The sequence below is a fragment of the Triticum urartu genome, chromosome 5A (genome assembly GCF_056163025.1).
Source record: "Triticum urartu cultivar PI428250 chromosome 5A, HENAU_Tu73, whole genome shotgun sequence".
Taxonomy (NCBI): Eukaryota; Viridiplantae; Streptophyta; class Magnoliopsida; order Poales; family Poaceae; genus Triticum; species Triticum urartu.
Window position 1 is genome coordinate 470381476 of NC_141877.1, and position 21414 is coordinate 470402889.

At 42.6% G+C, this 21414-nt stretch overlaps 1 protein-coding gene across 5 annotated transcripts; it reads left to right on the plus strand.

Annotated features, from left to right (window-relative positions):
• The first annotated feature begins 1436 nt into the window (after window positions 1-1436).
• On the plus strand, window positions 1437-19770 carry LOC125556295 (uncharacterized). Of its 5 annotated transcripts, none has more exons than XM_087521236.1 (4): window positions 1437-1956; window positions 3506-3508; window positions 7311-7588; window positions 16143-19770. In XM_087521236.1, the coding sequence occupies exons 1-4, from the start codon at window positions 1651-1653 to the stop codon at window positions 19768-19770; spliced, it is 4215 nt and encodes a 1404-aa protein (XP_087377362.1). In that variant the 5' UTR covers window positions 1437-1650. The 5 variants fall into 5 exon arrangements, with proteins under 5 accessions (XP_087377362.1, XP_087377360.1, XP_087377358.1 ...); XM_087521234.1 differs by lacking the exon at window positions 3506-3508 and adding an exon at window positions 5186-5195 and having other exon boundaries at window positions 7309-7588; XM_087521232.1 differs by lacking the exon at window positions 3506-3508 and adding an exon at window position 6302 and having other exon boundaries at window positions 7282-7588.
• The last annotated feature ends 1644 nt before the right edge of the window (window positions 19771-21414 follow it).

The following is a 21414-nucleotide window of genomic DNA, read 5'->3' on the forward strand; positions in this document are numbered from 1 at the left end:
AGACCCTGAAGGCCGAACTTTGTACCATTCCGCAAGACCAAGAAGCTCGAGCGAAACCACAACACTTCTCCACCACCATGGCCATCCTAAGCGACATTGTGACCCTGATCTCCGGCACTTTCTCCGACCGGAAGAACCTCCCGCGGGCGCTCATCTCTTGCGGCGTCCTCAAGGCCGCGGCGGCGCTCTGGCTCCTCCTGTTCAAGGCTCCCGGGGGCATCTTCCTCCATCACGGCAAGGGGCCTCTCTACCTGTACTTCGCCGTCCTCATCGCTGTGGTGGTATTTGGAATCGTCGAGGCGCTGGTCGGCGTCTGGGTGTCCAGCGAGCTGGAGGAGCGGCATGCCATCGGGAAGACGGTCCTCTGGATGTCTATCCTCCCTATGGTTTTTGTGGCCGCGCTCGGGGGCTTCGGCGTCCTGTATAGATTGTGAACTGTGTCCGCAAGGTTTGCTTATTTGTTATCGACTTATGATTAGTATGACACTGGTTCATATGTGGCTTTCGATCGATGTGAAATAAATTTTAACGGAGAGTAATGAAGTACTGCATCCGAAAATACTTGTCGAGGAAATGAATGCATGTAGACGTATTTTAGTTCTATACACATCCATTTTTATTCATTTCTGCGACAAGTAATTCAAGACGGAGGGAATAGTTAATATGATTGATTTGCCATGCATATCTCTATTTTTTGTGCTCACATATGCCAAGATGAAAGTTAGAAAGGGAATTATTCGAAAAATAGGAAAGAAACTAGCTGTAGTTTTACCTACTTTTCACCATATAGCACCAAAAGCTTTTATTTTTAGGAATATCTATACAAGATTTTAATTATGATTTTATTTTCCTAATTTATGTTTATAAAAGAAAATATTGATATAAAATTTAATTGTTTTAAAATAGAATGCTCATTTATACAAACAAAATTCATATGTGTGAAAAATAATTAAGTGAGTTATCATTTTTCATGTATTAGGAAGTACTTGTGCATTAAAACAATGTTCTTATGTTAGGCATGTATTTGAAACATATTCATACACTTTAAAAAAATCTTGATGTCTTATGTGAAGATATTGTGTATTTTAGAAGAAAAATGTTCCATGTGTTAGGAAAAATAAAATAATACAAGGAAAAAGCATGAAAAGGTAAAAGGTCGAGGAAAATAAAAGTGGGGTACAGACCGGTGAAAAAACAGGCAGACATACTTCAAAAACATAAGGGAAAAACTGCGAGAAATGAACCGGCTCATGTCCCAAAGTGTGTGTGTCACATAACGTTTGGTAAACACGAAAATGAAAGGATTATACCAACTTTTCGTCTTCGATGCTCAAGTGAAATCATTTGCAAAGGTAAAGGAACGCCTTTTGATGTTCTTGAGATTAAAAGCAGAGGAGCATCGTACTAGAATAGGAGATTTGATGGGCCAGTGTGTGTGCTCGTTGGGAAGATGGCTCATGTAAGAAGCTACATTTATGATTTATGGGATTACTAATCTGAACTGAACGTTTCTAAAGTCAACCACCTTCCTTCCTCTTCCTCTGAACCCCTTCCTCTCCCTGCCGTCAATCCATCTCCCATGCCATAGCGCTCTGCTCCCGCTGCTGCCGCTCTTCATCACCTGCTTTCGCGGTTCCGTCGGATCTGATCATGGAGGCGGTGGAAGACACCAATCTGGAAGCCGCAATCGGTTGGCTCGCAGACACCATCCTCGCGAATCTCCCAGCTGGCGGCAACCTGGAGTCCTGGATCCGCCAAGCTGGCCTCGGTAACGACGTCGAGAAGCTCAGGTCCGAGGTCGAGGAGGTGGAGATGGTGGTTTCTGCTGTGCAGAGGAGGGCGTCCGGCAACAAGCCGCTGACCCGATCTCTGGCAGCCTTGAAGGAGCTGCTCTACGACGCCGATGATGTGGTCGACGAGCTGGATGGCTACAGGCTCCAGCAGGAGCTCCAACCTGTTAGATAATAACGAGAAATAAACGAGACAGAGAAACACGGATTGGAAATCCTTGCGGGAGAAAACCACGGACGCACGAAGGCGCAATCACTATGAGGAGGAGTATTACAAGCATGAGACGACAGGCTGTCTGAGGTGCGACTACATGGGGTATATAAGAGGGCAACACATGAGAGTCCTTGGAGGACAAGTAAACGAGTTGTACTCGTACGCGTCGACGTCAACGCAACGCCCACACCGGTTTTACTACGTCTAGTCCAATACGGTACTAGAATTTAGATCATAATTTAACAATCTCCATCTTGATCCAAATTCCCTCCAGTAGTCGAAGAAAGTGAATAACTCCATCCAAATCAGCATAAACACCTTGTGCGTCAAAGTCCATAGGACTAGTGAGAAATACCAACTAAGCCTGAGCAAAGCTCAAACTTATTGGTAGGAACTGGCTTTGTCATCATATCAGCAGGATTATCATGAGTACTTATCTTGCATACCTTCAAATTGCCTTCAGCAACAACATCTCGGATATAATGAAATCTGACGTCAATGTGCTTTGTCCTCTCATGATACATTGGATTCTTGGTAAGATATATAGCACTTTGACTGTCACTAAACACGGTAGGGCAAGATGAATGTCCACAAAGCTCAGTATATAAACCTTTCAACCAGATAGCTTCTTTGCATGCCTCAGAAATAGCCATATACTCGGCATCAGTAGTGGAACAAGCCACGATAGACTGCAAAGTTGCTCTCCAACTCACAGCACAACCACCAATGGTGAAAACATAACCTGTGAGTGATCTTCTCTTATCCAAATCACCAGCAAAATTAGAATCAACAAAACCAACAAGTCCATCTCCAGTTTTCCCAAACTGTAAATAAACATTAGAAGTACCACGCAGGTATCTGAAAATCCACTGAACTGCTTTCCAATGCTCTTTTCCAGGATTAGTCATGTATCTACTGACAACACTCAACGCATATGATAAATCAGGACGAGAACAAACCATGGCATACATAAGTGAACCAACTGGACTTGAATAGGGAACTCTAGACATGTACTCAATATCTGCATCTGACTTAGGACATAAAGCTAATGACAATTTGAAGTGTGCAGCTAACGGTGTACTCACCGGGTTGGCATTATGCATATTAAAACGACGAAGAACTTTATCAATATATCCTCTCTGACTTAGATATACTTTTCCAGACAGTCTATCTCTGGATATTTCCATGCCAAGTATTTTCTTTGCTGCACCCAAATACTTCATCTCAAATTCATTACTCAATTGCTTCTTTAGTTCATCAATATCTGATATACTCTTTGCAGCAATTAGCATATCATCAACATAAAGGAGCAAATAAATAGTTGAACCTTTGACATTTTTCAAATAAACACAACTATCATAATTAGACCTTTTGAAACCTTGAGAGAGCATAAAGGTGTCAAATCTTTTGTACCACTGTCTAGGGGATTGCTTCAATCCATAAAGAGATTTGTTTAACTTACAGACAAGCTTTTCTTTTCCAGGAATAATAAAACCTTCAGGTTGTTCCATATAAATATCCTCTTCTAATTCTCCATGTAAAATGCAGTTTTAACATCCAATTGTTCAAGCTCAAGATCATGCATGGCAACAATACTGAGTAAAGTGCGAACAGAGCTATGCTTCACAACAGGAGAAAAGACTTCGTTATAGTCAATACCTGGAATCTGGCTATAACCTTTAGCAACTAACCTTGCTTTATATCTTGTCTCATCATTAGGAGAAACACCTTCTTTCCTCTTGAAAACCCACTTGCAACGAATAGGTTTCTTCTCTCTAGGCAATTTTACTAAATCCCAAGTGCCATTCTTTTCAAGTGATTCCATCTCATCATGCATAGCGGTCATCCACTTATTACTATCACCAGAAATAATAGCCTCGGAATATGAAGAAGGCTCAGCATTACCTTCAATTTTTTCTGCAACAGATAAAGCAAAAGAAACAATATTGCACTCTTCAATTAACCTGTCAGGTTTATTAATACCCCGTCTAACTCTGTCACGTGCGAGATTCCAACTGGATGGAACAATATGCTGATTTGGAGTAGGAGTGACATGTTCATCATCAACGACGGGTTCATCATGTGCATCAACATTTTCATTACCAGATGTATCACCTGAATCAATAACATGCTCCACCTGAACAGTAGGCTGCTGAATAGTAGGCTGCTGTTCATTCTCAACAGGAACATTAGTAGATGAAACATCATGTAACATAGCAGATTCATTAAAGATAACATTTCTGCTAATAACAACCTTCTGGGTTTCAGGATTCCATAATTTAAAACCTTTAACACCAGACTTATAACCAAGAAAGATGCACTTAACAGCGCCAGGCTCCAACTTTCCATTATCAACATGAGCATAAGCAGTGCAACCAAAAACTCTCAACTGTGAATAATCAGCAGGTGAACCAGACCATACCTCAATTGGAGTTTTCTTATTAAGAGCAATAGATGGTGAACGGTTAATGAGATAACAAGCAGTGGAAGCGGCCTCAGCCCAAAAACGCCTATGCAAACCTGCATTGGACAACATGCAACGGGCTTTGGAAATAATGGTCCTGTTCATACGCTCAGCAACACCGTTTTGTTGAGGAGTATAAGGAACGGTGTAATGTCTGACAATGCCTTCAGACTTGCAATAATTCTTAAATTGCTTAGAACAGAATTCCATACCATTATCAGTGCGAAGTATTTTTACCTTCCTTTCAGTTTGTCTTTCAACCATAATCTTCCACTCCTTAAAAGCTGAGAATGCTTCATATTTATGCTTCAAGAAATAAGGCCAAACTTTTCTCGAATAATCATCAATAATAGTCAGCATGTAACTAGCACCACCTAGTGACTTCTTGCGAGATGGTCCCCATAAATCAGAATGCACATAATCAAGAATACCTTTGGTTGTATGAGTAGAAGTGTTGAACTTCACCCTCTTGTGCTTGCCGAAGATACAATGCTCACAAAATTTCAATTTACCAGGTTCATATCCATCAAGAAGACCTCTCTTATTTAACTCTGCTAAACCAAGTTCACTCATATGTCCAAGACGCATATGCCAAAGGTTAGCAGCATCACAATCAGAATTCTTTGAAACAACTGGAGTAGCGTTACCTGAAACTGTAGAACCTCGAAGGTAATAAAGACCATTGGTCGAACTTAAGTCACCTTTCATCACAATAAGGGAACCTTTGGTGACTTTTAAAACACTATCTCCACCTAAATACTTGTATCCCTTTGCATCAAGGGCACTCATAGAAATAAGATTTCTCTTCATATTCGGAATATACCGAACATCTGTCAAAGTTTTGATTATGCCATCAAACATCTTGATTTGAATAGAACCTATGCCTTCAATCTTGCATGGTGAATTATCAAAACCCAAAACGGAACCAGCAGAAGTAGTGGAATCAAAAGTATTAAACCAATCTCTATATGGACACATATGAAACGTGCATGCAGTGTCAAGTACCCACTCGTCGTTGGTCTCAGCACATCCAGCAATAACGACAAGAGCATCATCGGAACTATCATCACGAGCAACGTTAGCAGAATGTTCACCTTGTTTGTTACCTTTCCTCCTTTCCTTATTCTGCAAATTGAAACACTCTGAGATGTCATGCCCGTCTCTCTTGCAATATCTGCAATACTTCTTGTCTCTAGATTGCGACCGGCCCCTGTGGCCGTTCTTACTTTTGCCTCTGTTTCCATTATTGGAGTTCTTCTCCTTTGTCCTGCCACGAACAGATAATCCCTCTGCTTGTGATGAACTTGAACCATCATGAGGCACCATTAGTTTCATCTTCTCCTTAGAGTTCAAAGCTTCATAAACTTTATTAAGTGTGAGAGTATCACGACTGTATAATATGGTGTCTCGAAAATTGGTATAAGAACTCGGCAGTGAACAAAGTAACATTAAAGCAGTATCCTCCTCTACATACTTAACCTCCATTGCAGCTAGATCAGATATGATCTCCTTAAATTCTGAAATATGATTCAAAACATTACCTCCCTCGGGTAACCTGTGCAGGAATAATTTTTGCTTCAGATGCATCTTGCTGGTGAGATCTTTAGTCATGCAAATCCCTTCCAGTTTTAATCATAGAGCGGCGGCAGTTTTCTCGCTCAAAACTTCCTGCAAAATATTATTATGCAAATGAAGTTGAATTTTTGACAAAGCCTTACGATCAATTCTTTTCTCCTCATCAGTCCAATCTTGAATGCGGTTCTTCCCAAAACTATCCAGTGCTTCATCATAGTCGGTCTGTGCCAACAACGCCCGCATCTTGACTTGCCATAGGGTAAACCTTGTGTCACGGTCCAGCAGCGGAAGATCGTACTTCATGAATGCCATGAGTCGAACAAATCTGTGCACAAAGTAGTACAAGTCGGAGTAGAAAAATTCTTGACAGAATTTAATAATGCGGATCAAACGGATAGTAGGATAAATAGGACCTGGTAGCTTCGGGTGGATGTAGCAACCGAAGAGCAAAAGTAGTTGACGTGATGGCTTCACGTGAAAAGTAGCTAGGCTACTAGCAGATCAACCAGGCCTTGATTCTCGTGCGTGTGTACTAGTACAAGAAGTAGTACTAGTGATGGACGGCGACTCGGCGGATTAATGCGTGCGTTTGCAGCAACGCGTGGCTCGGCCGATCGAACGAGCGGCTCCAACAGCGCATGGCTTTGTAGGCGGGACAGCAGCGTAGATCGATTTCCTGTCGGTCTCGGTTTCAACGGGGGCTGCTGCAGCGATCTGTCTTCAAATTCGACGGATCGTAGAGACGCCTGTCGGCGGCGCACCAACCCTAATCTCCTGATCTCAAAACTCGTATTTAAACCATAGCTCTGTATACCACTTGTTAGATAATAACGAGAAATAAACGAGACAGAGAGACACGAATTTTTAAGTGGAAACCCTTGCGGAAGAAAACCACGGACGCACGAAGGCGCAATCACTATGAGGAGGAGTATTACAAGCACGAGACGACAGACCGTCTGAGGTGCGACTACATGGGGTATATAAGAGGGCAATACATGAGAGTCCTTGGAGGACAAGTAAACGAGTTGTACTCGTACGCGTCGACATCAACGCAACGCCCACACCGGTTGTACTACGTCTAGTCCAATACGGTACTAGAATTTAGATCATAATTTAACACAACCAGGTAATTTTGATGATTCTTTTAGATCCAAGTATCTGCTGAATTGCTTGCTATTTAAGAAAAACATTGTGATAATTTAGATTGTAATAACAACGAATTTCGTGCTAATTGGCAGTTTCAATTTCATTTTGTTCTGTCTTAGAGACACTGCTGGAAACCGATGGACATGTGATGCAGCAAGTTGACAGATCTAGTGAAAATGTCGATGTACAGAGTAGCGCTAATAGCAGGTTACGGTTCGAGGGATGGATTCACTTTGAAATCACCGAGTTTGAACAAAACGGAGGGCCTGCCAAAGCAATATGCAAGCACTGTCAAACAGTGCTCAAGTGCAAAACCAATAAGGGGACATCAGTTCTGCACAATCATCTCAAGAGCAAAGGTTGTACCAAGAAACGTGGAGCAAGTGACCCTTCTTCAAGGTACCAAAATTATTTAAGGCCTTGCTGTTGGAAATATGCCCTAGAGGCAATAATAAATTAGTTATTATTATATTTCCTTGTTCATGATAATTGTCTTTATTCATGCTATAACTGTATTATCCGGAAATCGTAATACACATGTGAATACATAGACCATAATATGTCCCTAGTAAGCCTCTAGTTGACTAGCTCGTTGATCAATAAATGGTTACGGTTTCCTAACCATGGACATTGGATGTCATTGATAACGGGATCACATCATTAGGAGAATGATGTGATGGACAAGACCCAATCCTAAGCCTAGCACAAAGATCGTACAGTTCGTATGCTAAAGCTTTTCTAATGTCAAGTATCATTTCCTTAGACCATGAGATTGTGCAACTCCCGGATACCATAGGAATGCTTTGGGTGTATCAAACGTCACAACGTAACTGGGTGACTATAAAGGTGCATTACGGGTATCTCCGAAAGTGTTTGTTGGGTTGGCACGAATCGAGACTGGGATTTGTCACTCCGTGTAAGCGGAGAGGTATCTCTGGGCCCACTCGGTAGGACATCATCATATGCGCAATGTGACCAAGGAGTTGATCACAGGATGATGTGTTACGGAACGAGTAAAGAGACTTGCCGGTAACGAGATTGAACTAGGTATTGGATACCAACGATCGAATCTCGGGCAAGTAACATACCGCTAGACAAAGGGAATTGTATACGGGATTGATTAAGTCCTTGACATCGTGGTTCATCTGATGAGATCATCGTGGAACATGTGGGAGCCATCATGGGTATCCAGATCCCGCTGTTGGTTATTGACCGGAGAACGTCTCGGTCATGTCTGCATGTCTCCCGAACCCGTAGGGTCTACACACTTAAGGTTCGGTGACGCTAGGGTTATGAAGATATGTGTATGCAGTAACCCGAATATTGTTCGGAGTCTCGGATGAGATCCCGGACGTCACGAGGAGTTCCGGAATGGTACGGAGGTAAAGAATTATATATAGGAAGTGCTGTTTCGGCCATCGGGACAAGTTTCGGGGTTATCGGTATTGTACCGGGACCACCGGAAGGGTCCCGGGGGCCCACCGGGTGGGGCCACCTGTCCCGGGGGGGGCCACATGGGCTGTAAGGGGTGCGCCTTGGCCTATATGGGCCAAGGGCACCAGCCCCTATAGGCCCATGCGCCTAGGGTTTCCATATGGGAGGAGTCCCACTAGTGGAAGGCACCTCTAGGTGCCTTGGGGGGGAGGGAAACCTCCCTTGGGCAGCCGCACCTAGGAGATTGGATCTCCTAGGCTGGCACACCACCCCCCCTTGGACCTCCTATATATAGTGGGGGAGAGGAGGAACTTGACATACCAGCCCCTGGCGCCTCCCTCTCTCCCCGTTACGTCTCTCCCTCGTAGTATAGGCGAAGCCCTGCTACTGTGACGCCCTGCATCCACCACCACGCCGGCGTGTTGCTGGATCTTCATCAACCTCTCCCTCTCCCCTTGCTGGATCAAGGCATGGGAGACGTCTCCGGGCTGTACGTGTGTTGAACGCGGAGGTGCCGTCCGTTCGGCACTAGGATCATCGGTAATTTGAATCACGACGAGTACGACTCCATCAACCCCGTTCACTTGAACGCTTCCGCTTAGCGATCTACAAAGGTATGTAGATGCACTCTCCTTCCCCTCGTTGCTAGTCTCTCCATAGATAGATCTTGGTGACACGTAGGAAAATTTTGAATTTCTGCTACGTTCCCCAACAGTGGCATCATGAGCTAGGTCTATTGCGTAGATTCTATGCACGAGTAGAACACAAAGAAGTTGTGGGCGTTGATTTTGTTCAATATGCTTGCCGTTACTAGTCTTATCTTGATTCGGCGGCATCGTGGGATGAAGCGGCCCGGACCGACCTTACACGTACTCTTACGTGAGACAGGTTCCACCGACTGACATGCACTAGTTGCATAAGGTGGCTAGCGGGTGTCTGTCTCTCCTACTTTAGTCGGATCGGATTCGATGAAAAGGGTCCTTATGAAGGGTAAATAGCAATTGGCATATCACGTTGTGGTTTTGCGTAGGTAAGAAACGTTCTTGCTAGAAACCCATAGCAGCCACGTAAAACATGCAAACAACAATTAGAGGACGTCTAACTTGTTTTTGCAGGGTATGCTATGTGATGTGATATGGCCAAAAGGATGTGATGAATGATATATGTGATGTATGAGATTGATCATGTTCTTGTCAAAGGAATCACAAATTACATGTCGATGAGTATGCCGGTGACAAGATGATCATGGAGCCCCAAGATGAAGATCAAAGGAGCTATATGATATTGGCCATATCATGTCACTATTTGATTGCATATGATGTTTATCATGTTTATACATCTTATTTGCTTAGATCGACGGTAGTAAATAAGATAATCCCTCATTAAAATTTCAAGAAGTGTTCTCCCCTAACTGTGCACCGTTGCTACAGTTCGTCGTTTCGAAGCACCACGTGATGATCGGGTGTGATAGATCCTTACGTTCACATACAACGGGTGTAAGACAGTTTTACACAGCAAATACACTTGGGGTTAACTTGACGAGCCTAGCATGTGCATAGACATGGCCTCGGAACACAGAAGACCGAAAGGTCGAGCATGAGTCGTATGGTAGATACGATCAACATGATGATGTTCACCGACGTTGACTAGTCCGTCTCACGTGATGATCGGACACGACCTAGTTCACTCGGATCATGTAATCACTTAGATGACTAGAGGGATGTCTATCTAAGTGGGAGTTCATAAGACGAACTTAATTATCCTGAACATATTCAAAAGGATTTTGCAAATTATGTCGTAGCTCACGCTATAGTTCTACTGTTTAGATATGATCCTAGAGAAAAAAAATTAGTTGAAAGTTGATAGTAGCAATTATGCGGACTAGGTCCGTAAACTGAGGATTGTCCTCATTGCTTCTTAGAAGGCTTATGTCCTTAATGCACCGCTCAGTGTGCTAAACCTCGAACGTTGTGTGTGGATGTTGCGAACATCTGACATACACGTTTTGATAACTACATGATAGTTCAGTTAAACGGTTTAGAGTTGAGGCACCAAAGACGTTTTTGAAACGTCACGAAACATATGAGATGTTTTGAGGGCTGAAATTGGAATTTCAGGCTCGTGCCCACGTCAAGAGGTATAAGACCTCCGACGATTTTCTTAACCTGCAAACTAAGGAGAAAAGCTCAATTTTTGAGCTTGTGCTCAGATTGTCTGAGTACAACAATCATTTGAATCAAGTGGGAGTTGATCTTCCAGATGAGATAGTGATGGTTCTCCGAAGTCATTACCACCAAGCTGCTAGAGCTTCGTGATGAACTATAATATATCAAGGACATATATGATGATCCTTGAGATATTCGCGATGTTTGACACTGCAAAAGTAGAAATCAAGAAGGAGCATCAATTGTTGATGGTTGGTGAAACCACTAGTTTCAAGAAGGGCAAGGGCAAGAAGGGATACTTCATGAAACGGCAATTCAGCTGCTGCTCTAGTGAAGAAACCCAAGGTTGAACCCAAACCCGAGACTAAGTGCTTCTGTAATAAGGGGAACAACCACTGGAGCATAATTACCCTAGATACTTGGTAGATAAGAAGGCTGGCAAGGTCGATAGAAGTATATTGGATATACATTGTGTTGATGTGTACTTTACTAGTACTCCTAGTAGCACCAGGGTATTAGATACCGGTTCGGTTGCTAAGTGTTAGTAACTCGAAATAAAAGCTATGAAATAAACGGAGACTAGCTAAAGGTGAGCTGACGATATGTGTTGGAAGTGTTTCCAATGTTGATATGATCAAGCATCGCACACTCCCTCTACCATCGAGTTTGGTGTTTGCGTTGAGCATAGACATGATTGGATTATGTCTATCGCAATACGATTATTCATTTAAGGAGAATAATGGTTACTCTGTTTATTTGAATAATACCTTCAATGGTCTTACACCTAAAATGAATGGTTTATTGAATCTCGATCGTAGTGATACACATGTTCATGCCAAAAGATAGTAATGATAGTACCACCTACTTGTGGCACAACCACTTAAGTCATATCGGTATAAAACGCATGAAGAAGCTCCATGTAGATGGATCTTTGGACTCACTCGTTTTTGAAAAGTTTGAGACATGCGAACCATGTCTATTGATGTATATGCATGAAGAAACTCCATGCAAATGGACCGTTTTGTACTCGCTTGATTTTGAATCACTTGAGACATGCAAATCATACCACATGGGCAAGATGACTGAAAGCCTCGTTTTCAGTAAAATGGAACCAGAAAGCTACTTGCTGGAAGTAATACATTTTGATGTGTGCAATCCAATGAGTGCTGAGGCATGTAGTGGATATCGTTATGTTTTTACTTCACAGATGATTTGAGTAGATGTTGAGTATATTTACTTGATGAATCACGAGTCTGAATTATTGAAAGGTTCAAGTAATTTCAGGGTGAAGTTGAAAGATCGTCGTGACAAGAGGATAAAAGATCTATGATATGATCATAGAGATGAATATCTGAATTACGAGTTTGGCACAGAATTAAGACATTGTGGAAATTGTTTCACAATTAATACAGCCTGGAACACCATAGTGTGATGGTGTGTCCGAACATCATAACTGCACCCTATTAGATATGATGCATACCATGATGTCTCTTATCGAATTACCACGATAGTTTATGGGTTAGGCATTAGAGACAACCACATTCACTTTAAAGAGGGCACCACGTAATTCCGATGAGATGACACCGTATGAACTATGCTTTAGAGAAACCTAAGCTGTCATTTCTTGAAAAGTTTGGGGCTGCGACGCTTATGTGAAAAAGTTTCAGGATGATAAGCTCGAACCCAAAGCAGATAAATGCATCTTCATAGGACACCCAAAACAGTTGGGTATACCTCCTGTCTCAGATCCTAAAGCAATAAGGGATTGTTTCTAGAATCGGGTCCTTTCTCGAGGAAAAGTTTCTCTCGAAAGAATTGAGTGGGAGGATGGTGGAGACTTGATGAGGTTATTGAACCATTACTTCAACTAGTGTATAGCAGGGCACAAAGAGTTGTTCCTGTGGCACCTACACCAATTGAAGTGGAAGCTTATGATATTGATCATGAGACTTCGGATCAAGTCACTCCCAAACCTCGTAGGATAACAAGGATGCGTACTACTTCAGAGTGGTACGTAACCCTGTCTTGGAAGTCATGTTGCTAGGCAACAATGAACCTACGAGCTATGGAGAAGCGATGGTGGGCCCAGATTCCGATAAATGGCTCGAGGCCATATAATCCAAGAGAGGATCCATATATGAAAACAAAGTGTAGACTTTGGAAGAACTACTTGATGGTCGTAAGGCTGTTGAGTGTAGATGGATTTTAAAAGGAAGACGGACAATGATGGTAAATGTCACCATTAAGAAAGCTCGACTTGTCGTCAAGATGTTTTCTGACAAGTTCAAGGAGTTGACTACGGTGAGATTTTCTCACTCGTAGCGATGCTAAGAGTCTGTTAGAATTATGTTAGCGATCACTGCATTATTTATGAAATCTTGCAGATAGAATGTCAAAACATTGTTTCCTCGACGTTTTTTTTGAGGAAAGGTTGTATGTGATACAACCGGAAGGTTTTGTCAATCCTGAAAGATGCTAATAAGTATGCAAAGCTCCAGCAATCCTTCTAAGGACTGGAGTAAGCATCTCGGAGTTGGAATGTATGCTTTGATGAGATGATCAAAGATTTTGGGTTTATACAAAGTTTGTGAGAAACTTGTATTTCCAAAGAAGTGAGTGGGAGCACTATAGAATTTCTGATAAGTATATGTTTTTACATATTGTTGATCAGAAATGATGTAGAATTTCTGGAAAGCATATAGGGTTATTTGGAAAGTGTTTTCAATGGAAAACCTGGATTAAGCTACTTGAGCATTGAGCATCAATATCTATAAGGATAGATCAAAACGCTTGATAGAACTTTCAAATGAGCACATGCCTTGACGTGATCTTGAAGGTGTTCAAGATGGATCAGTCAAAGAAGGAGTTCTTGCCTGAGTTGTAAGGTATGAAGTTAAGACTTAAAGCTCGACCACAGCAGAATAGAGAGAAAAGACGAAGGTCGTCTCCTATGCTTAAGACATAGGCTCTACAGTATGCTATGCTGTGTACCGCACCTGAAGTGTGCCTTGCCATGAGTCAGTCAAGGGGTACCAGAGTGATTCAAGAATGGATCACAGGACAGCGGTCAAAGTTATCCTTAGTAACTAGTGGACTAAGGAATTTTCTCGGTTATGGAGGTGGTAAAAAGAGTTCGTCGTAAAGGGTTACGTCGATGCAAGCTTAACACCTATCCGGATAGCTCTGAGTAGAGATACCGTATGCATATAATGGAGCAACAATTTAGAATAGCTCCAAGTAGAACAGTTATTTGGAATAGCTCCAAATAGAGCGTGGTAGCTACAACTAGGAGATGACATAGAGATTTGTAAAGCACACACGGATCTGAAAGGTTCGGACCCGTTGACTAAAACCTCTCTCACAAGCAACATGATTAAACCTAAAACTCATTGAGTGTTAATCACATAGTGATGTGAACTAGACTACTGACTCTAGTAAACTCTTGGGTGTTAGTCACATGGCGATGTGACCTGTGAATGTTAATCACATTGCGATGTGAACTAGATTATTGACTCTAGTGCAAGTGGGAGACTGTTGGAAATATGCCCTAGAGGCAATAATAAATTAGTTATTATTATATTTCCTTGTTCATGATAATTGTCTTTATTCATGCTATAACTGTATTATCTGGAAATCGTAATACACGTGTGAATACATAGACCATAGTATGTCCCTAGTAAGCCTCTAGTTGACTAGCTCGTTGATCAATAGATGGTTATGGTTTCCTAACCATGGACATTGGATGTCATTGATAACGGGATCACATCATTAGGAGAATGATGTGATGGACAAGACCCAATCCTAAGCCTAGCACAAAGATCGTACAGTTCGTATGCTAAAGCTTTTCTAATGTCAAGTATCATTTCCTTAGACCATGAGATTGTGCAACTCCCGGATACCGTAGGAATGCTTTGGGTGTATCAAACGTCACAACGTAACTGGGTGACTATAAAGGTGCATTACGGGTATCTCCGAAAGTGTTTGTTGGGTTGGCACGAATCGAGACTGGGATTTGTCACTCCGTGTAAGCGGAGAGGTATCTCTGGGCCCACTCGGTAGGACATCATCATATGCGCAATGTGACCAAGGAGTTGATCACGGGATGATGTGTTACGGAACGAGTAAAGAGACTTGCCGGTAACGAGATTGAACTAGGTATTGGATACCAACGATCGAATCTCGGGCAAGTAACATACCGCTAGACAAAGGGAATTGTATACGGGATTGATTAAGTCCTTGACATCGTGGTTCATCCGATGAGATCATCGTGGAACATGTGGGAGCCATCATGGGTATCCAGATTCCGCTGTTGGTTATTGACTGGAGAACGTCTCGGTCATGTCTGCATGTCTCCCGAACCCGTAGGGTCTACACACTTAAGGTTCGGTGACGCTAGGGTTATGAAGATATGTGTATGCAGTAACCCGAATATTGTTCGGAGTCTCGGATGAGATCCCGGACGTCAGGAGGAGTTCCGGAATGGTCCGGAGGTAAAGAATTATATATAGGAAGTGCTGTTTCGGCCATCGGGACAAGTTTCGGGGTTATCGGTATTGTACCGGGACCACCGGAAGGGTCCCGGGGGCCCACCGGGTGGGGCCACCTGTCCCGGGAGGGCCACATGGGCTGTAAGGGGTGCGCCTTGGCCTATATGGGCCAAGGGCACCAGCCCCTATAGGCCCATGCGCCTAGGGTTTCCATATGGGAGGAGTCCCACTAGTGGAAGGCACCTCTAGGTGCCTTGGGGGGAGGGAAACCTCCCTTGGGCAGCCGCACCTAGGAGATTGGATCTCCTAGGCTGGCGCACCACCCCCCCTTGGCCCTCCTATATATAGTGGGGGAGAGGAGGAACTTGACATACCAGCCCCTGGCGCCTCCCTCTCTCCCCGTTACGTCTCTCCCTCGTAGTATAGGCGAAGCCCTGCTACTGTGACGCCCTGCATCCACCACCACGCCGTCGTGTTGCTGGTTCTTCATCAACCTCTCCCTCTCCCCTTGCTGGATCAAGGCATGGGAGACGTCTCCGGGCTGTACGTGTGTTGAACGCAGAGGTGCCGTCCGTTCGGCACTAGGATCATCGGTGATTTGAATCACGACGAGTACGACTCCATCAACCCCGTTCACTTGAACGCTTCCGCTTAGCGATCTACAAAGGTATGTAGATGCACTCTCCTTCCCCTCGTTGCTAGTCTCTCCATAGATAGATCTTGGTGACACGTAGGAAAATTTTGAATTTCTGCTACGTTCCCCAACACTTGCACCAAAACATTTGTGAGGGTCTTCATTTATACATCTGGTTAAGAGCGTATTATTAAGGTTCTCACTGCTAATACATGATTTATTACTTACAGCAGCACCGCCGATGCTATTACAATTCCTACCCCTGTTGTAACTGTCAGCAAAAAAAGGATGAGAACCGGTCAGGAGTCAACACACATCACTACAGCTAGCCCAAACAGATGGAACAAGGACGCATTTTCCGAAAGGATACAAGACATCACTAGTCAGCTGCAAGGGAAACACGGGGCTATCACAAGGCTTCTCAAGATACTTGCGTCAGACTCTGTTGGTGCAAGTTCAAGCCACTGTCAGACTACAATCTCAGATCCATGCCGAAGAACATCAGGTGTTTTTCATGGGAAAGTGTACGGGAGAGCTCAAGAGAGGAGATCCATCAAAAAGTTGATAAAAGAACACAAATCAACAACCGGTGTAACTGTTCTGCCTATTGTCGGCATTGGGGGAGTTGGGAAGACAGCTCTCGCTCAGCTTGTATACAATGATCCAGCTTTGGAAAGTCAATTTGATCACAAGATATGGATCTGGGTGTCTAAAGACTTTGATGAAATGAGACTAACAAGAGAGATGTTGGATTGCGCCTCCCAAGAAACACATAATGACATATGCAGTTTTACCAAGCTTCAGGAGGTCTTGAAGGGTCATATTAAATCAAAGAGGGTTCTACTTATTTTAGATGATGTCTGGGAAGTCATGGATGACTGCCGGTGGAACAAATTGTTGGCTCCTTTCAAGTCTGATGATGGTGCAAATGGCAATACGATAATTCTTACAACTAGAAAACCGTCTGTTGCCAAAAAGAGAGGTACAATTGGACCAATTAACTTAAATGGTCTGAAAAAGGATGATTTCTGGCTATTTTTTAAGGCATGTGCATTTGGTGATGAGAATTACGAAGCCCAAGCTAGTCTAAGTGACATAGGACAGAGAATAGCACAAAAGCTAAAAGGAAACCCATTAGCAGCACAAACTGTTGGGGTACTATTAAAAGATCGTCTTACTGTGGATCATTGGAGTAGCATTCTAATGACCGAAGATTGGAAATCCCTACAACACACTGGTGGCATCATGTCTTCTTTGAAGCTTTCCTATGATGAGATGCCCTACCTTGTACACCAATGTTGCTCATATTGTTCTATATTCCCCTATGGTTATGAATTTCATGATCAGGAGCTAGTTCGTCTTTGGATTTCACAGGGATTTGTGAAGCCTGATCATTCAAGTAAGAGTTTGGAGGTGGTTGGACGGTATTATCTGACTGACTTGGTGAACTTGGGCCTGTTTGAGGAGGTTGAAAGAAAAAGATCCTCTCTTGGTAGTCAAACTCAAACTTGCTATGCTATGTGTGGCTTGATGCATGATTTTGCAATGCTAGTTTCAAGAACTGAGTGTGCAACTTTGGATGGTTTGCAATGCAATGAAGTTTTGCCAACTGTACACCACTTGTCCATAGTGACCAATTCTGTATATCAGAGGGATGATCAGACTGAGAACATACCTCGTAATGAGAAGTTTGAATTTTTCTTGCAAAATATAGTTGCATCAGTGAGAAAGTTGAGAACATTGGTGTTAATTGGGGAGTATGACCCCTTTTTCTTCAAAGGACTTCAAGATGTGTTTGAAAAAGCACATAATCTGCGTCTGCTACAAATGTCTGCAACATCTGCTGATTTTAATTCCTTCCTGTGTAGCTTGGTAAATCCTACTCGTCTTAGGTATCTAAAACTTGAAGATGGTCACACTGAGCAGAAGGCTTTGCCTCATGTTTTGAGCAAGTTTTTCCATCTTCAAGTGTTGGATCTTGCTTTTTTTATGTCATTGCATACAGTTCATCTGGAGGACCGTGGAGAACGGATAATACTTCCATCTCTGGAAATGCTTCGGTTTCTTAAAAGGTTGAAGTTGCGCAACATGCAGAGAGTAAGAGAAGTATCAGTTCCGTCATTGGAAGAGCTGGTTTTAGATGGAATGAAAAATCTACAGAGATGTTCATGTACTTCCATGGAGGATATGAAGGCTAATTTAAGGGAGATGGAAATCCAGCGTTGCCCTGCACTTGAGGTGTTTGATCTGTTTCAGAAAGGTCATAACTACGAAATTAACAATAAGCCATGGTTGCCCAGTCTGAGGGAACTCATTATGTTGGATTGTCCTCATTTGCAAGTACAAATTCCCCTTCCGCCTTCAGCCATATTTTCTGAACTATCAATCTGTAGAGTTTCAACAATTATGTCAATGGAGGGATCTTCCATGGGAAAATTCAAAATTACTGGAGATATTTTGCCTCATACAATCGATGATGAATTTTTGGCATTCCATAATCTTAAGGATATCAAATACTTAAAGATATCATCATGCAGAAACCTAACATCTATTTCATTCAAAGGTTTAAGTCAGCTCATGTCTTTAAAGAGTTTAGAAATAGTGTGTTGCAAAAAACTTTTCTCTTCAGATGTTGTGCCAGAGCAGACCCACAAAGACATGATAACTGCAAATGATGTTGTTCTTCTGTCTCTTGAAAGTCTCTATATTGAAAAATGTGGAATAACATGGAAGTGGCTATCTCTGATGCTGCGGCATTCACCGGCCCCGCAGTTGAAGATAGAAGAGGAAGGAAATGTTCCATCAAAACTTATCTCAGCTCCTGAGGCTTCGTCATCAGGGTATCTAGATGATGCATTGCGAAGCTCAGTTCGAGCATTATCAGGATATGTAGCCGATGCATGGCCAATCTCAGTTGTAGATGGAGTCGGGAACATTCCGTTGAATCTCAAGAAGATAACAATTCGTGGATGCCCTCATATAATATTTGACGGGGGTAGGGAAGGCTTTGCTGGATTTACCTCCCTTGAGGAGGAGGTTGAGGAAGACGGCCAATATAGTGGAAGGTGTCTCCTCCCGCAATCACTTGAACAACTTGATTGGTCTGATTATCCCCGAGAAACTCTATGGCCCTGCTTTGTGGGTAATCTCACCCGCCTCAAAAAATTAGAAGTAAACAGCAAAACTTTGGAATATCTACAGCTGGATTCCTGTACGGCCTTGAAAGAATTGACAATTGTGAGCTGTGAATGTCTGGAATCACTACAGCTGCATTCCTGCACAACGCTGGAACGTTTGCAAATTTGTTACTGTAGATCACTCGTCACACTAGAGGGCTTGCAATCCCTGGTGAACCTCAAGCATTTGGAAATACTCAGGTCCACTGCCATGGATTACCTTACCGCACTGGAGAGTTATGAGCCAGCTAAGGGGATTTCAAGTCATGGCTATGAGTTATTCCTTGCACTGGAAAGTCTCCACATCGATGAGTTATCTCCCCTTAACACGTCATTCTGCAAGAGCCTCACCTGCCTCCGAAGTCTAAACCTTGTTTTTTTGGATGCAACGAGACTAACAGATGAGCAAGAGAGAGCGCTTCTGCTCCTCAGGTCCCTGCAAGAGCTCAGCTTTTGTGCTTGTGAGGATCTTGTAGATCTTCCCGCAGGGCTGGGCGGCCTCCCTTCCCTCAAGAAGTTGGAGATCAGGTGGTGTAAACACATCTCAGGGCTTCCCAATGCGGGCCTCCCACCTTGGCTGGAAAAACTGTTAATCTACAAGTGCAGCGACGAGTTATCAGAACAATGCAGATTGCTAGCAACAAGCAAGCTGGAGGTCAAAATTGATGGGGACTATGTGAACTGATTACTAAGTAGTAAGTACGTATCTTTCTAAGGTATACTTCTACCATATACCCAGTTATTTTTTCACTAAACACCAAAATCGTACAACTATATGCTATTGGAGGGGTTGCCTATTTACTTACATTTGAAGTCGGGGAAAATGCTTCACGTATTTTTCTTGTGATTTGAATAAGTTTGGTTTCACTTCAGGACCTCATCCTCAACCTCATGTGGTCATGATAATGGTGTCTTCTCCAATTGGCCAAAAGACAAAACTGGATTCCCCAATAACGGGCTGTAGTCAGAAACCCGTGAGTGTGACTGTATAAGTAAATTATTGTACAATGATGTTGAATTTTCAAGAACCAATACAGATTTGCTTGAGCACTTCCTATTTTTTCGAGGCCAGCCGTGTTGTCCGGGGTGTACAGCAAGAACATATGAAAATGCATGCTTCTAACCCTGTTTGTCCTGCAAATTTAACACTCTGTTCATGGGTGATCTACGCTTGATTTTTTGGAAAGCTCTTGAAAACGATTCTGAGCACCTTGAAATTTTTGGAGTCCAATATAATGTTTGGGGTGTACAATCACAACAGATGGATTTTTCTAGCTCTGTTTGCATCCACACTGAAGGTGCTTCCTTGGGGTTTTTTTTCAGGAATTGTTTCAGATTTTTTAGAGTCATGTGGTGTGTAGAAGTACGGCAACTTGCTCGGTTGTCCTTAGAAATCATGATCAGTCCACACAGGGCAATATTCTTTATTAACCGGGAATTCCTTCAGAGAAAATCGAGCACTCTGTATTTTTGCAGTCTGGAGGTGTTTCCATGGTGTGCAGCAAACAGAGTATTCATCGTTCCAGCTCTGTTTGTGCTGAAGTTTTAACAGTGCTTTCACTGGAATGTTAGGTTTTGTCGAGATTTTTGTTGGATTATTTTGAGCACTTTGATATATTTTTCTCAAGTCCGGCTGTGCGTTTCGAGGTGTACACCAATACACACTTGATGCAATTGTTGGGTTACCATTTTTCTGTAGCACTTGGCAGTTTACCTGACAAGGCATGTTTTTCGATAGTTCTTTGTGAAGTTGCCCCACTACAACATTTGTTTGATGATACTGTTGATTTGACACATTTAGAGATGCTATTAATTTAGCACTAAAAACTTCAGTATCGTACTATTCCCTCCGTTCCAAAATATAATGCGCCCATGCTTCCCAGGGTTCAACTTTGACCATAAATTTATTTAACCAACGAGACCGATTGCGGCGGGAGCAAAAAAATTATATAATTGAAAACTTCTTTTGAATACGAACTCATTGGTATAATTTTTGCTCCCGCCGCAGTCGGTCCCGTTGGTTAAATTTATGATCAAAGTTAAAACGCGAAAACCAAGGACGCACTATATTTTGGAACGGAGGGAGTACTACTGAAACAACATCTATCTGAAAGTCTGTTTAGCTGCTTATATGCATAGTACATGAGGACGCACTAGTTTAATTTTTTTTGACATATATTAAAAATGTTCACCATGTATTTAGAAAAGGTTCACTGCTTATTAAAAAAAGTTCACGACATAATAAAAAATGTTCGCCGTGTTTAACACAATTTTTTTTCATGTATTAAAATAATGTTCATGAAGTTTAAACAAATCAATCAGCGTGCAT